The 16,735-nt window shown below is 38.7% G+C and overlaps 1 protein-coding gene across 1 annotated transcript in view; it reads left to right on the forward strand.

Annotated features, from left to right (window-relative positions):
- The window catches only part of JMY (junction mediating and regulatory protein, p53 cofactor), an 81,483-nt gene that overhangs the window by 14,315 nt on the left and 50,433 nt on the right, over positions 1–16,735 (forward strand). Inside the window, exon 2 of the mRNA XM_027552945.1 lies at positions 14,028–14,201. Coding sequence (XP_027408746.1) covers positions 14,028–14,201 — 174 coding nt within the window. The remainder of the gene's footprint in view (positions 1–14,027; positions 14,202–16,735) is intronic.

Raw genomic sequence — 16,735 nt, forward strand, 5'->3', positions numbered from 1 at the left:
TTGTGTATTCAGATCAGATCAGATCAGATCAGTCGCTCAGTCGTTTCCAACTCTTTGCGACCCCATGAATCGCAGCACGCCAGGCCTCCCTGTCCATCATCAACTCCCGGAGTTCACCCAGACTCACGTCCATCGAGTCAGTGATGCCATCCAGCCATCTCATCCTCTGTCATCCCCTTCTCCTCCTGCCCCCAGTCCCTCCCAGCATCAGGGTCTTTTCCAATGAATCAACTCTTCTCATGAGGTGGCCAAAGTACTGGAGTTTCAGCTTTAGCATCATTCCTTCCAAAGAAATCCCAGGGCTGATCTCCTTCAGAATGGACTGGTTGGATCTCCTTGCGGTCCAAGGGACTCTCAAGAGTCTTCTCCAACACCACAGTTCAAAAGCATCAATTCTTCGGCGCTCAGCCTTCTTCACAGTCCAACTCTCACATCCATACATGACCACTGGAAAAACCATAGCCTTGACTAGACGGACCTTTGTTGGCAAAGTAATGTCTCTGCTTTTGAATATACTATCTAGGTTGGTCATAACTTTCCTTCCAAGGAGTAAGCGTCTTTTAATTTCATGGCTGCAGTCACCATCTGCAGTGATTTTGGAGCCCCCAAAAATAAAGTCTGACACTGTTTCCACTGTTTCCCCATCTGTTTCCCATGAAGTGGTGGGTATATTCCATTAAAAGTTACTATAAAATATTGCCTATATTCCCTCCTTGCTGTACAGTATATCCTTGTAGCTTATTTATTTTATAGACAATAAATTTGTACTTTTTAATCCCCTTAATTCTATCTTGCCCATCCCCCTTTCCCTTTGCTCATTGGTAACCACTAGTTTGTTCTCTGTATATGTGAGTCTGTTTCGTTTTTGTTGTTGTTATGTTCATTCATGTATTTTTTAGACTCCGTATATAAATGAAATCATATATATTTGTCTTCTTCTCTGAGTCAAGCATATTATCCTCCAAGTCCATCCATGTTGTTGCAAATAGTGAAGTTTCATTTTTTTAAAGTGACTGAGTAGTATTCCATCGTATATGTATTTCATCATGTTTTCAGTCTTCCTAGACCCAGAAGATTGGTATCATTCAGGTAAGGGAAAGGTAGTAGACTGGTTATGCATAGCGACAAGTTGGGCAGTGGTTAACGGCTTGAGTTAGGCCGCAAGGATTCACACTTTACCTCAACCTTTCACCAGCTCCCTAACTTTAGGCAGGTTACTGAGCCTGTGCCTCTGGTTCTTATTTCTGTAAGTGGCCATAATAGTTATACCTGCATCACTGATTTGTAAATGCATACTGATTCAGAAATGTTAAATATCAATTTTAGAACTTTAGAACTATGGAATCATTTATGCATTAGTTTCTGCTTTCTCATGTTGCTCCTACACCTACTTTAGTTTAATCTCACAATTTCATCCCTGGACTTATTTTAGCTCTCCTTCAGTGTCTTCCTTGCAAAGTAGCCTTTGTAATACTTGCTCCCAAGCATTACTTTGCACATCTTCATACCCAACTCTTAGCTGTAATATATACACATCAAGCCAACCTCTTGTATTGCTAACCATTGTCCTGTAACAGAGCCCAAATCCTGGTCTTCAGTATCATCTGTTTTCTGGTTAACCCGCCAGTTAATCTCTTTCTTTTCTCTACATGAACCTTTAATTATTCTAGTCAAGCTCCTTTACACATTGTTCACTGAACTTACCGTACACCATGTATTGTATAACAGGAAGGACACCTTCCTCCCCTGCTCATGTTGTCCTTTTTTGTTTTAAGTTCCTTCTTTCCAGAGCCAGGTCAGGTACCCCTCCTGAAGAAAGTCATTTATGACCACTTTCAGAAACCAGGACTTTCTGTCAGAAATCCAGAGATCAAAGACGCATTATATTACATATGGTTCACATCATTCATGACTGCTTTTCTGGTTTTTCTCTTTATGGATTCCCTCCTACCCCTTAAAATGCATTGTAAGGCCCAGGAGACAAAGGTGGGTTTGCTGTTATTCTTTTCTAATGCCTCAATTCCCCCGTGTTTCTGTACTCAGTGGGTGTTTTTTGATATGTTATAAAGTTGGTTTCTGTATATGACATGTATACATGTACCTAACATTTTTAATTAAAAAAATTTACTTCCTCCCCAGAAGTAAAATGGAATTAAATTTGCCACTCATCTATGAAATAATCTGAAAACCAATTTTCAAAATAGTAGCCCTTTATACTTTCCAAAATTGGATTTCAGCATTAATAGTCCCTAATAAATAATCAGTGATTACCATAGTAATAAAAATGATTCAACACTTGTGCAAACCAAGAACAGAGTTGAGCAGTGTGCTCTGTGTGAAAATGTATGTGGTGTTGGTCCTTCCTTGTCATTGGGAAAACCAGTGCCCTAGGCCTAAGGGAAATGCCCAGGACCACAGATCCAGGTGGATTGCTGGGGCAGGCCTCCCTCTCCATCTTAGCACCTCATTGCTAGTTTTGCGTTACCCTTTTCCACAAGCAGATAATTATTTGCATGTCTTAATAATAATTTAAAGGAGTGTTCTACTTATTAGGCTAATGTGTTTAATTAATGCTGTATTATTTGTAGATTTTATGTTGCTTCTTAAATATTTTAATTTAAAAAATGAGGCACTCTTGGGTTTGACACATTAAAGTAGGAAGAAAGTTCTGAGACTCAGGGCAGGAGAGAGTTTAGCTTCTAAATTTTATACCCAGGACTTGACAAATTATCTGAGGGTCTTCAAGGATAGTGGCAGTCCTATCCCTTGGAGGAGGGAACAGCTACCCACTCCGGTATTCTGGTCTGGAGAATTCCATGGACAGAGGAGCCTGGCAGGCTACAGTCCGTGCGGTTGCACAGAGTAAGACATGACTGAGTGACTTTCACTGTAATCCTGAAGTCAGAGAGCAGGCTCTATAACTGATTGGCACCCTGCAGGAGGGGGACTCAGTTAAGCACAGGAGGTGCTTTCTTCCTTTCCCCTATATTTGTAACTTTTCACAGGGTTAAAAAGCCAGAGTTGAATAGGACTAAAGAAGGGAGTAAAGGGCACAAGTTTATTTTGTACTTTCTCTGTTACAATGGTTATAGGGAGTCTTGAAAGAAATTTTTTAAAAGCTGTTGTCACTGACTCCTTTAAGAACCTGATGCAAGTTGTGGGGTCCTTGCCCTAGAGAAACTTTGCAATAAGCTGAGCTTTGTTTCAAATATCAGAGTAGGTTAGGAGCTTAGTTGTTATCAGAATTAGACTGGGGGAAACAAAAAAGGTGTCTGTTAGGGAAGCTGGAAGGAAGGGAAAAGAAGTGTTCTACCTATTAGGCTAATGTGTTTAATTAATGCTGTATACAATTCTGCTTCGTTTCTTTTAAGTGACTCAATAGAGCAAAATGACATTCTAAATAAATTGCATGAGCGATGTGTCAGATTTTGAAACAAGTAATCAGTTTTTTACTTTCTAAGCCCTGTTCCTGTCTGCCCTCCTTTCCACTGCATCCTGTAATGAGTATCTCTGTTTTGTATTGGGTGCACTTGAGCCCTTCCAAAATCACCCTTTGTAGGCATGTTGTATTCTCATAGGTCCATCTGTATTCTGACTCAGTTTGTATCCGTCAGTGAATTTTCTCAAGTTTAGCAAACAGTATTCTCTCCATTTTAAATTCAGGCCTTCTCTATACATCTATCTCAGATATTCTTAATCCTAAGTAAGCTAACTCTTTCCAATTTCTTTCTCTTTTTGTGCATGTTATTTATAGCACCTTTTACATTTCACAATTAATAACCTGCAAATATCCACAGTTCAGTTTATTTAATCCCTGTATTTAGTCAGTTTTGGTTAGCAAAATAGAAAATTAAATGCGTTATTGTAACAGGTTGTGATTATCTTGTACAGTTGAAGTCTTTTATCATGGATTATAGGAAATGGTTTAGACTATAAACAGTCTAATGCTTAGTAAGTTGCCTCTTTTGACATTTTAAAATTCATTTCCTTTAAGATTATTTTCAGATACTTAAATTAAAATAAATTGCTGATTGAAGCTATAATTGGTTTTTAGGTAATCTAATGTTGGAAAAACGTGAAACTTTATAGCTAAGAAGACAAATTAATAAATTAGCAGTGTTAGGTGAGACGCCTTGGGCTTCTCTGCAGGAGTATTAGTTGGTGCATAATAGCTTTGTAAAGTACCGCTCTGTTTGTTGATCAGAGGCATTTGGGAAATATCTAACTGTTAATATTTGAGTAGAATAACTGATTTTCTTGTGGTCGCATACCTGTGTAGAATCCGATTGTGATCTAATTAACAAGCATATGGTGACAGTGTTTTTGTGTCGGTGCTGAATAGTATCTAAACAGTTTGGTGCCTTCATGTACTTTAGTGTCTGTAAGAAGAGCTCAGAGAAGCCCAGCATCTGAGGATTGTCTTACTGTTGAGTCCTCTCGTTCGATTGCTTGTAAATGGCTTGGAGAACTTTTATTATTGAAACATCTTTTTTAACAGTTCTGCTATTCCTAGGACTTGGTAGAAAAGTCAACGTAAGTGTTCTATTTTCAAGTGGAATAATAGAGAAGGGGCTTCTTTCAATGTACATTTTCTTGCAAGGAGAGAATTATTGCCTTTATTAAAACAATAAAAAGATTGTTTAGGGAATTCTCTGGTAGTCCAGTAGTCAGGACTCCGTGCTTTCTTTGCTGAGGGCCCGGGTTCAATCCCTGGTCAGGGAACTAAGATACCACAAGCTGTGAGGTGGGGCCAAAAAAAGGATAGTTTATGACTCATTGTATAGTTAGCCACTGCTTTGTTGCTATTACACACTCATGTGACAACACTCCCCTCCCATTTTATTGTCCTGTCCTTCCTTAATCTGGTTATTTTATTTCAGATATGTTGCAGCCTTGGTGTTAAGCCTAGGAGCATCTTTGCCACTAATTAGAACTGATTTCTGGGACTTGATAAGAGTGTTTTGATTAGAAATTGATTTTCACACTGCTGCTATTACTTTCATAATCTTCCTTTTCAGCTGTAGCTTAAAATAGATGGTTTAACACATGACTTAGGTACTTTTGTAGGTGAGCAAAGGAAGAGAAGCATGTATCATTTTCATATTTCTCATACTTTAGCAAAAGTTGTATGTGCAGTTTTAGATATTGTGGCAAAGGGTATAATTTAATTTTCCTCTTTTCATGTGTAAGCCAAGATACTTTCGGGGTGGAAAAGAAATAGGCTATAAGACTTTCCTTTTTAAAAAAAGTATATTTACTCCATAGATCATGATTGAAAGCTGGAGTATAAACCCAACTCCTTCCCTGATCTTCTCATCCCCTCAGAGGAGCCACCCGTAAGAGTTTCTTGTGTGCCTTACAGATTCAGTTTCATGCATAAGGACACAGACAATACATAGAGATGTGTCCTATTTTCCACTTTTAAGCAACTCAGATGGTAGCATGTTATTAACATCTTAGTTTTCTTTTTCCTGTAACAGTTTCTTCTAATGGCTAAACAATGCTCCATTGAATGGATTTGGTTTGATATATAGGTTTTTTCCTGGTCTTTTGCTGTTGAAATAGTGTATCTTTTCCCACATGTGCATATGTATCTATAGGATAAAATTCTATAAGAGAAATTGCTGGGTCAAAGAGAAACATGTATTTTGCTTAAATTGCTTTCTGTAGAGGATGTATCAGTTCACACTGTTTGAAACAAAAGAAGGTGGTTGCTGTTTGTTTCTGTTGGTGCAAAAGTGAGTGTGGTTTGGGACCCTGAATCGTGGATCATTGTACCTCGGCTCAAGCACGTCTGTGTTCATTAGAACAGGAGCCATTGCAGTGAGCACGCTTCTGCCAATGAGAAATAAGTCTGTTTATTCCTATAGCCTAAAAATCCACGGTTTAGAATTCCATGAACTCTTGGAAAGCGTTTTCTGCATCCTGCTGGTTGTGGAAGCATTTTCCCTGCAAAAAGTTGTCGAGATGCTTGAAGAAGTGATCGTCAGTTGGTGAGAGGTCAGGTGAATATGGCAAATGAGGCACAACGTTGTAGCCCAGTTTGTTCAACTTTTGAAGTGTTGGTTGTGTGACGTGTGGTTGGGCGTTGTTGCAGAGAAGAATTGGGCCCTATCTGTTGACCAACGTTGGGTTTAGGCAAGGCAGTTTGGGGTGCATCTCATCGATTTGCTTACCATACTTCTCAGATGTAATGGTTTCGCCAGGATTCAGAAAGCTGTAGTGGATCAGACAGGCAGCAGACCACCAGTGACCATGACCCTTCTTTGGGTACATGTTTGGCTTTGGAAAGTGCTTTGGTGCTTCTTTTCAGTCCCACCACTGAGCTGGTCATCACACTTGTCGTATACAGTCCACTTTTCGTCTCATGTCACAATCCGATTGAGAAATGATTCATTGTTGTCGCATAGAATAACAGAAGACTGTTTTACATACAGTAATGTATAGGTTTCAGTGCTATTCTGTCAGATCATCCCACCCTCTCCTTCTCCCACTGAGTCCAAAAGTCTGTTCATTATGTCGGTGTCTCCTTTGCTGCCCTGCATGTAGGATCATCAGTACCATCTTTCCAGTTTCCATATATATGCGTTAATATGTGATATTTGTCTTTCTGGCCTACTTCACTCTATGTAATAGGCTCTAGGTTCATCCACCTCATCAGAACTGACCCAAATGTGTTCCTTTTTATGGCTGAGTAATATTCCACTGTGTATATATACCACAGCTTCTTTATCCATTCATCTGCCAATGAAGATCTAGGTTGCTTCCGTGTCCAAGCTGTCATAAATAGTGCTGCAGTGAACATTGGGATACATGTGTCTTTTTTTCCTGCTGTATGATGCAGGGCACCCAGAGCTGGTGCTCTGTGACAATGTGGAGGGATGGGGTGGGAAAGGAGGTGAGAGAGGGGTACAGGATGGAAGGGACAAATGTATGTTTATGGCCAGTTCGTATTGATGTATGGCAGAAACCATCATAATATTGTACCTCCAATTAAAATTTTAAGAAAAGAATAAGAGAAGATGACACTTCAAAAATGTGTTTTTGTTTTTTTTTTACTTTGTAGTCAGCTCATGAGGCACTCACTCACTGAGCTTTTTCACCTTTCCAGTTTGCTTTAAATGCCAAATGACTGTACTGAGGTTGACATCGAGTTCTTGCGCAGCTTCCTGTGTAGTTGTAAGAGCATCAGCTTCGATGATGCTCTCAGTGGGTTGTTGTCAACTTGTAGTGGCCGGCCATCTCACTCCTCATCTTCAAGGCTCTTGTCTCCTTTGCAGAACTTCTTGAGCCACCACTGCACTGTACATTCATTAGCAGTCTTGACCAAATGCTATTGTTGATGTTGTGAGTTGTCTCTGCTGCTTTATGACCCATTTTGAACTCAAACAGGAAAACTGCTCAAATATATTTTTTGTCTAACATCATTTCCATAGTCTAAAATGCATATAAACAGCTAGTAATAATTCATTAGGAAAAAGCATAAAGTGAGAAATGCATATTAAAATGATGTATAACATAACATTTATTTAAGAATGTATTCCAGTATCAAATGGCAAAGTTCAACAATGCAAAACTGTAATTACTTTTGTACCAACCTAATATATCCTTTTAAACCCAAGACTTATTTTCAAAACTTTTTTATCTTATCCATGAAAGTTTTATTTTTTAAAATTAATTTAATTGGAGGCTAATTATTTTACAATATTGTGGTGGTTTTTGCCATACATTGACATGAATCAGCCATGGGTGTACATGTGTTCCCCATCCTGAACCCTCCTTCCACCTCCCTCCCCAACCCATCCCTCAGGGTCATCCCAGTGCACCAGCCCTGAGCACCCTGTCTCCCATGAAAAGTTTTAATTTGTGATTTATTTTGCAGTATGAATGAATCTTCATTTGTTCAAGAGTAATTTCTTTACCTGTTTGTTGTTTGTTTTGATCTTGGAAATTGTGTTGCAAATATTTTTCCCTTTGTCATTTATTTCTTGATTTAGTTATTTATGTCTGTAGCCAGTTGATTTTGCTCTTTGCATTTAAATTGTTGACCCTGCAAGAATTTATTTTGGCTTCCCTGCTGGCTCAGATGGTAAAGCATCTGCCTGCAATGCAGGAGACCTGGGTTCAATCCCTGGATCGGGAAGATCCCCTGGAGAAGGACATGGCAACCTACTCCAGTACTCTTGCCTGGAGAATCCCATGGTTGGGGGAGCCTGGCAGACTACAGTCCATGGGATTGCAAAGAGTCGGGCATGACTGAGCTACTTCACTCAGAAATAAGATGGGGTCCAACTCTTCTTTTTTTCTGGGGAAATGACAGTTGTCACAAATATTTCTTGAATGATTCTTGCTTATCATGCAGTAAACTTTCATATATCTGAACTCTTTATTACTTCATTGTACTCAATACTTATATCATATATTTATAATACCTGGGTAGGCCATTACCTTTCTCCACATTTACTCTTTATAAGAAAAAAAAATTTTTTTGTGTGCTATTTTGTCCTCTTATTTTTCCACTTGAACTTTAAAATTGGGCTTTTTCTGTGCCATAGAAGTATCGAGGTGTTTTGTTACCATATGAAATTTATAGATTCAGTCTTCCATTTATTTACATAGTCTTTTGGTACCATAACATTTTATTTACATGGCTCTTAATAGATTTAAGTTTATTCCTAGGTATTTTTCTGTTTTATTACAGATGGAATCCTTGCTGATTGTTTTGTATTTAATATGAAAGGGCTGTTGGTTTCTGCATATAAATTATAACAGCTTATTGAATTCTATTTCTATTGTGATTTTTCAGGTTATTCTAAATTGGATTGTAAATTGCCATTTTGTAAATTAATAGAATTCTGTCAGAAGAACTGGAATATCTTCATTATAATTTCATCATTTCTTTGCAGTAGTAAAAGGCCAAATTATAATTTTTAAAAAACAAGCAAACATATCAGAATGAAAACAATTAGATTATTTTAATGGCCATCACTTTTATTTTTTATTTGTTCAATATTTTTTGTTTATTCTTACTTAATGTATTTGTGGGAAGTGGGGGGATTGCTTTTAAACATTCAGTTTCATTGAATGGCCCATGATAAGATCTGGCCAGTGCTGGAGATAATGCCAGACTGACTCTGTCTCTTTGGACCTGTCTTCTAAAGGTGAAGATCATTCTATGGTTGGCTTCAGTAGTAACTTTTTTTTTAGAATAGCTAAAAATGCTTTAATATGGAACTGAACCATGAGAAATGGGAATTTTGCCTTAATTTTGGTCTGAATAGTGCTAATTGAGCTAAAATAAAATAATAGTTAAATAGTGAGAGAAAGAGTGAGGGAAAAATGATTTTAGGTACAAGAAAAAATGTTAATATCGTAATTCTAACAAGTTTCAATTTGAAGATGCGCTACATAATTTGTGTACTTTATTGAGACTTTTGTCTCACATTATAGTTAACGTGGGGGCTTCCCTGGTGGCTCAGACAGCAAAGAATCTGCCTGCAATGCCGGAGACCTGGTTTCCATTGTTGGGTTGGGAAGATCCCCTGGAGGAGGGCATGGCAACCCACTGCAGTATTCTTGCCTGGAAAATCCCCATGGACAGAGGAGCCTGGTGGGCTACAGTCCATGGGGTCGCAGAGACACGACTGAGCGAGTGCTTGGTGGGCATGAATGTGGGCATAAAAGGTGTTTACTGAAGCAGTGCTTCTCAAACTTTGCTGTGCATTCTCATCGCTCATTCTGATTCTGTGGGTCTGGAGTGGGCCCTGAGGTTCTTTATTTCTAACCAGTTCTCAGATGATGCTGGTCCCAGACCATGCTTCAAGTAACCAGGTACTAAATGACCATCACTTTGATATGGTTTTTAGATAAGTTGAACTATGTAAACTAAACATTAAACAGATCCCATTGATCAAATGTATCATTCTTTTTTTTTCTATTCCATAGATGGTTTCCCTGCTTATTAGAAATGCTGCATTTACTGACTCAGTGTGGTGTCCTGTTACTAGTGCATACGCCCTACCTCAAGGAGCACGATGACACTCTGCCACCCTCTTCCTCCCATCCAAATTTCAAATCTGTGACACTTCAATTCATGTAATTTCTTAAGACTGGGTGGTGGTTCTTCACCTGCGTAGGTGTTGTTCTTCACCTGTCTTCACTTCCCATCTTTCAAGATCCACTTCAGATCCTAGTTTTCGGACATCTGTTTCAGCTGCTTTAGCCCACTCTGAACCATCTTTTCTCTAACCTTTTACTGTCTTTTACAATCAGTGTTTTACTTCTGTCTCTTGGTTTGCTTCCCTAGTTAGATTGTAGACCAACTAAAGGTAAAGGCCTAGCTTGGGGACATTGTGCCTTCCCTTTATGACCTCTTTTCATGATATCTAAGAAACAGTTTGGACACTGTCTCTGAATTTGTAAACTTTGCTCTAAAAACCTGTTTCTATTCCTGTGTTCTTTGTATCAGTGAAGACCAAAGATCTTAGAGTCAAGGGGAAATCCAGTCTTTTAGTAAGTCCAGTTGCCTTTATCTCCAAAGCATTTCATGAATCCGTGCTTTTCTCTTCCTCCAGTCTAAGCTTACCAGCAGCTTTCACAGACCAACCTAGGAGGCTATGAACTAACCTGTCTGTGTCCACTCTGTTGCCCCTTCCAGTCCGTTCTCACCACTGTAGTATAACTCCAGTCCATCATGTATGCTAGTGTCTCCAGAATTGTCTTTCATATGCTGCCTTTCTTTGTCTACTCCAATTTATAAACCTTATTTTATCCAGGGACGAGTCACTATGTTTTTCTGACTGAGTGTTCCCTTTACACTTTGCCTGAAAGAAAGTGAAAGTGAGACTCTCAGACCCCGTGGACTGTACAGTCTATGGACTTCTCCAGGCCAGAATACTGGAATGGGTATCTGTTCCCTTCTCCAAGGGATCTTCCCAACCTAGGAATCAAACCCGGGTCTCCTGCATTGGAGGTGGATTCTTTACCAGCTGAGCCACCAGGAAAGCCCACTTTGCTTAGTTAGTCCCTTTTTACCCTTCAGAATAACAAGTCAAGATTCCTTCACTTGGGAAAGTATTCCTTGATGCTTCCCTGGAACCAGAGAGATTTTTGAAGGAAAAACAAAGCAAATGAACAAACCTTTGACGGCATCTCTTTGCTTTCAGCATAAAGCAAGATCGGCACTTGGTCTGGCCTTCTGTCTATATCTGTTAATCGTTTGTGTGTTATCAGTTGTTAAAATCACTGATGTTTGAATTAATTCTTTTTGTTTTAGTAGGCCTCTATTAAAAACACAGCAAACAAAACCAGCCTACCAAAACTACTTGTTAACAAAGCAGAAAGACATTGATTGGTCCAATCACTTTAAAACACTAGGACTTAATAGGGGTGAAAATCAGTGTTAATTGGATATTATGGATTTATTTTTAATGATTTTTTGTTTATTTAAAAAATAAAAGCATGCATACAGTGAAATATAAAACTATGTCTTTAAATAGGTTTGTTATCATCATTTAAAAGTTAATAGACTTTGTTTGAAGAAGGCAATGGCACCCCACTCCAGTACTGTTGTCCGGAAAATCCCATGGATGGAGGAGCCTGGTAGGCTGCAGTCCATGGGGTCTCGAAGAGTCGGACACGACTAAGCGACTTCACTTTCACTTTCCACTTTCATGCATTGGAATAGGAAATGGCAACCCACTCCAGTGTTCTTGCCTGGAGAATCCAAGGGACGGGGGAGCCTGGTGGGCTGCAGTCCATGAGGTCGCACAGAGTCGGACACGACTGAAGCGACTTAGTAGTAGTAGACTTTGTTTTATCACCTTCAGGTTTACAGAAAAGTAATGTGTTTTTATATCTAATAAGTCATCAAACCTAAGGTTACCTAGATTTTGTCCTGTGTTATTTTCTAAGAGTTTTATAACTTTGTATCTTGCATTTCTGTGGTCCATTTTAAATGAATTTTTGTGAAAAGTTTAAGGTCTGTAGATTTCTTTTTCTTTCTTTCATACATGGATATCCATTTGTTTCGATACCATTTGTTGAAAACACTGATCTCTTCATTGAATTGTCTTTGCTCTTTTGTCAAAAGACTGCTTGACTATTTGTGTGTGGGTTTGCTTTTACATTCTTCCAATGATCTATTCTTTTACCAGTATTATACTGTCTTGATTACTGTATCTTTTTTTTGGTGGGGGGGCACTTTTTTTAATTGAAGGATAATTGCTTTACAGAATTTTGTGGTTTCCTGTCAGACATCAACAAGAATCAGCCATAGGTACCATTTCACACCAGTCAGAATGGCTGCAATCCAAAAGTCTACAAATAATAAATGCTGGAGAGGGTGTGGAGAAAAGGGAACCCTCTTACACTGTTGGTGGGAATGCAAACTAGTACAGCCACTATGGAGAACAGTGTGGAGATTCCTTAAAAAACTGGAAATAGAACTGCCTTATGATCCAGCAATCCCACTGCTGGGCATACACACTGAGGAAACCAGAAGGGAAAGAGACACGTGTACCCCAATGTTCATCGCAGCAGTGTTTATAATAGCCAGGACATGGAAGCAACCTAGATGTCCATCAGCAGATGAATGGATAAGAAAGCTATGGTACATATACACAATGGAGTATTACTCAGCCATTAAAAAGAATACATTTGAATCAGTTCTAATGAGGTGGATGAAATTGGAGCCTATTATACAGAGTGAAGTAAGCCAGAAGGAAAAACATAAATACAGTATACTAACGCATATATATGGAATTTAGAAAGATGGTAACAATAACCCGGTGTACGAGACAGCAAAAGAGACACTGATGTATAGAACAGTCTTATGGACTTTGTGGGAGAGGGAGAGGGTGGGAAGATTTGGGAGAATGACATTGAAACATGTAAAATATCATGTAAGAAACGAGTTGCCAGTCCAGGTTCGATGCATGATACTGGATGCTTGGGGCTAGTGCACTGGGACGACCCAGAGGGATGGTATGGGGAGGGGGGAGGGAGGAGGGTTCAGGATGGGGAACACATGTATACCTGTGGCAGATTCATTTTGATATTTGGCAAAACTAATACAATTATGTAAAGTTTAAAAATAAAATTAAAAAAAAAAAAGAAAAAAGAAAAAAAAAAAGAATCAGCCATAGGTACACCCATGTCCTCTCCCTCCTGAACTTCCCTCCCCACCCCACCCTTCTAGATCGTCACAGAGCCCCTGATGAGTTCCCTGATTCATACAACAAATTCCCATTGGCTGTCTGTTTTACATATGGTAATGTAAATTTCCATGTTACTCCCCATACATCTCACCCTCACCCTCCTTCCCTGCCCCCATGTCCTTCGGTCTGTTCTCCACCTTTGTTTCTCCATTGCTGCCCTAAAAATAAATTCATCAGTACCGTTTTTCTAGATTCCATATACATGTGTCAGTATACCATATTTATATTTCTCATTCTGACTTACTTCACTCTGTATAATAGGCTCTAGGTTTAGTAACTGGTGAAGTTGAATGGAGAGTGTCAGTCTCCTCACTTTATCGGTATTGTTTTGTAGGTATTTTCTTGAAGAGACCTGTAGTCTTTCCCTTTCTACTGTTTTCCTCTATTTCTTTGCATGGTGACCAAGGCCATCCCCAAGAAAAAGAAATGCAGCAAGGCAAAATGGTTGTCTGAGGAGGCCTTAGATAAATGATGGAAAAAAAATTTATATAAATATGGAGAAAGCTACTAGATACTGGAAAAATTTTTTTTAGAGTTAAGAGTAGGCAGATAGTATGGAATTCCAGAATACCAGAATATGCAGAGAACTGGAATAACCTAGAGACATAGTTAGAAAAGGATGTGTCAGGCAGTGGTCTTGTAGTAAAACACATGAGTCATGGAGATGAGTGATGCAAGCAATCAGTGCTTCTCATTCTCTCTTAATTCCACATTTCAGAGTCCCAAAGTCCTGAGATGATAGCCAGTTTGCAAATGTTTACAGGCTATTCCAGTTGGATTTCTTTGCAGTGAAATTTTCTTGTTCCACAGCTCTTGGATAAGCACAAGAATACGGAGAGCATGGTAGAGCTTCTGGACTTGTATCAGATGGAGGACGAAGCCTACAGCAGCCTTGCAGAAGCCACAACTGAACTCTATCAGTATTTACTGCAGCCGTTCCGAGACATGCGGGAACTTGCTATGCTACGAAGACAGCAGATCAAGGTATTTTTCTTAAAACCTAAAATGTTACGTACCTATTTCGTAGTTCTCAGTCTGGCTGGCTATGCATTTTAATTATTAGAGGAGCTTTTATAAATGTAGATATCTGGTCCATTGTTCCCAAAGATGCTAGTTTGGTAGTTTTGTGTTACACAGAGCCTGAATACCTCATTTTAAAACCATCTGGAAAGGTGACTGTGCTGAGTGGGCAGGGTTGAGAGGACCTTGTCTAGTCTACTCTTAGACTTCTTTAGCAGGAGTTTTGGGAACATATGTTTTGGGAGGACCTTTTTAAAAGTTACAAGGCTTTAATGGTAGAGCTTTAAACTACATGACATTTGATTTTTGTGTGTAAAGTAATACTACATTTTTTGAGGTGAGTGTTAAGGGTTTGGTTTTATAGCTGACTTCAAATCAATGTTGCTGTTTAATTCACATGAAAATATTGCTGAACTAGGATATTAAAATTTTTTTGCATAATGGGTTAATTTGGAGCATTATTTAATAAATTTATATGTGAGAAATTATTAATTATTCTGAGAACCTTATGCTTGGGGGCAAGAATGAGTGTGTATTTGAAAAAATATAACAAAGTAAAGCATGTCTGTGTTTCTTATTCCCTTTAATGAATCAACATGGAGCCATACAGACCATCACATAGTTGATGTTGTTCGCCTTTATTAATAATTTTGAAAAATATGGGCATTTTGGAAAAAAATGGCAGTTTTATCATAAACTTGGCATTTTGGTTAAGTGATAAATAGTAACTAAGACTTTTTAGGCACTACAGTTTCCTTCAATTTTTAAAAATGAACTGTAGAATTTTTGCCCATTGAAAACTTGACTGGAAGGCCAGGGATGAACTAGAAGATATGGAGGCCCCATCTTCTTCTAAACTAAGTTGCAGTGCAGAGCAGTCATACTCTACACAGCTGAACATTGACTATCAGAGTCTATGTGAATTTTTGCCTTCATATTATTAATATATCATGATTTGTATAGGAGAAGGAAATGGCAACCTACTCCAGTACTCTTCCCTGGAAAATCCCGTAGACAGAGGGCCCTGGTGGGCTGCAGTACATGGGGCCACTAAGAGTCGGAGATGACCGAGCAACTTCACTTCCACTTTCATGCATTGGAGAAGGTAATGGCAACCCACTCCAGTGTTATTGCCTGGAGAATCCCAGGGACGGGAGAGCCTGGTGGGCTGCCGTCTATGGGGTCACAGAGTCGGACACGACTGAAGCAATTTAGCAGCAGCAGCATGATTTATATTGAGTATTAACATTAGCAAATTGATTGAACTGCCATGTCAGACTCTGTTGTCCACTAGCATCACTTACTACTCCATTTTTTTCTCCTGGGAAGCAGAATATGGGTGAGGTGGACAAGACAATGTATTTTTTAAACTGATAATATTTTCAGAGGTAAATATGGTATTTTACTGCATTGGTCCTCTGATGCCTCTCAACTATAATGATGAGCTAGAAAGAGAACAGGAACAAATTTGTGCCAAAAATTCAACTACTTAGATATGGACACATTTCTTATAGAAATACAAATTGTCAAAATAGGTTCAAAGGAAAATAGAAAAAATTTGGTAGCTCGATATTAACAAAGTTGAATTCATAATTTAAAACCTTGAGGTAAGCATTATCCAAATCAAATGACATTACAGAGAAAAAGAAAACTACAGATGAATATCCTTTATGAATGTAGATGTAATAATCCTTAATGTAATATTGAAAAATAGGATTCAGTAATATACCATGACCAGGGTTTATCTCAGAAAGACAAGATTGGTTTAACATTACAAAAAGTAATCAATGTAACTCACAATATTATCAAAGAAAAAAAATCAGTGTCTGTGGGTGCATAAATGCATTTGATAAAGTTCATTGCCCATCCATGGTAAAATTTCAGCAAAGTAGGCAGAGAAGGGAACTTCCTTGACCTGACAAAAGTGAAAGTGTTAGTCAGTCAGTTGTGTCCGACTCTTTGCAGCCCCATGGACTGCAGCCGGCCAGGCTGCTCTGTCCATGGGATTCTCCAGGCAAGACGACTGGAGTGGCTAGCCATTCCCTCCTCTAGGGGATGGATCTTCCTGACCTGTCTCTTGCATTGCAGCAGATTGTACTGTCTGAGCCCCTAGGGAAGCCCATCCTCCACCTGATAAAGGGTATTACGTGGAGCTCATTTAACATCGTGTGTGATATGAGTGATTGAGTTCTTCCCCCACTAAGATGGGTAACTAGACAGAATTGTCTGCTCTCACAACTTGTGTTCACTATTTCTCAGGCATTGGGGAAAAAAGTAAAGCTTTTTGTAATTCATAGATTATGTGATCACACATGTGAAGAATAAGAATCTAAAAAAACCACTGGAAATAATCTAAGTTTAGTTACAAGGTCAGGACTTAGAAATTCAGTTGTATTTTCTGTCTTCCAGAAATGAAACTGAAACAGAAACTTTTAAAAATGCTTGAAATGTTTAAAGATAAATTTTATAAAATCTATTAAAGGACTGTATACTGAAAA

The sequence above is a fragment of the Bos indicus x Bos taurus genome, chromosome 10, assembly GCF_003369695.1.
Source record: "Bos indicus x Bos taurus breed Angus x Brahman F1 hybrid chromosome 10, Bos_hybrid_MaternalHap_v2.0, whole genome shotgun sequence".
NCBI classification, from domain to species: Eukaryota; Metazoa; Chordata; class Mammalia; order Artiodactyla; family Bovidae; genus Bos; species Bos indicus x Bos taurus.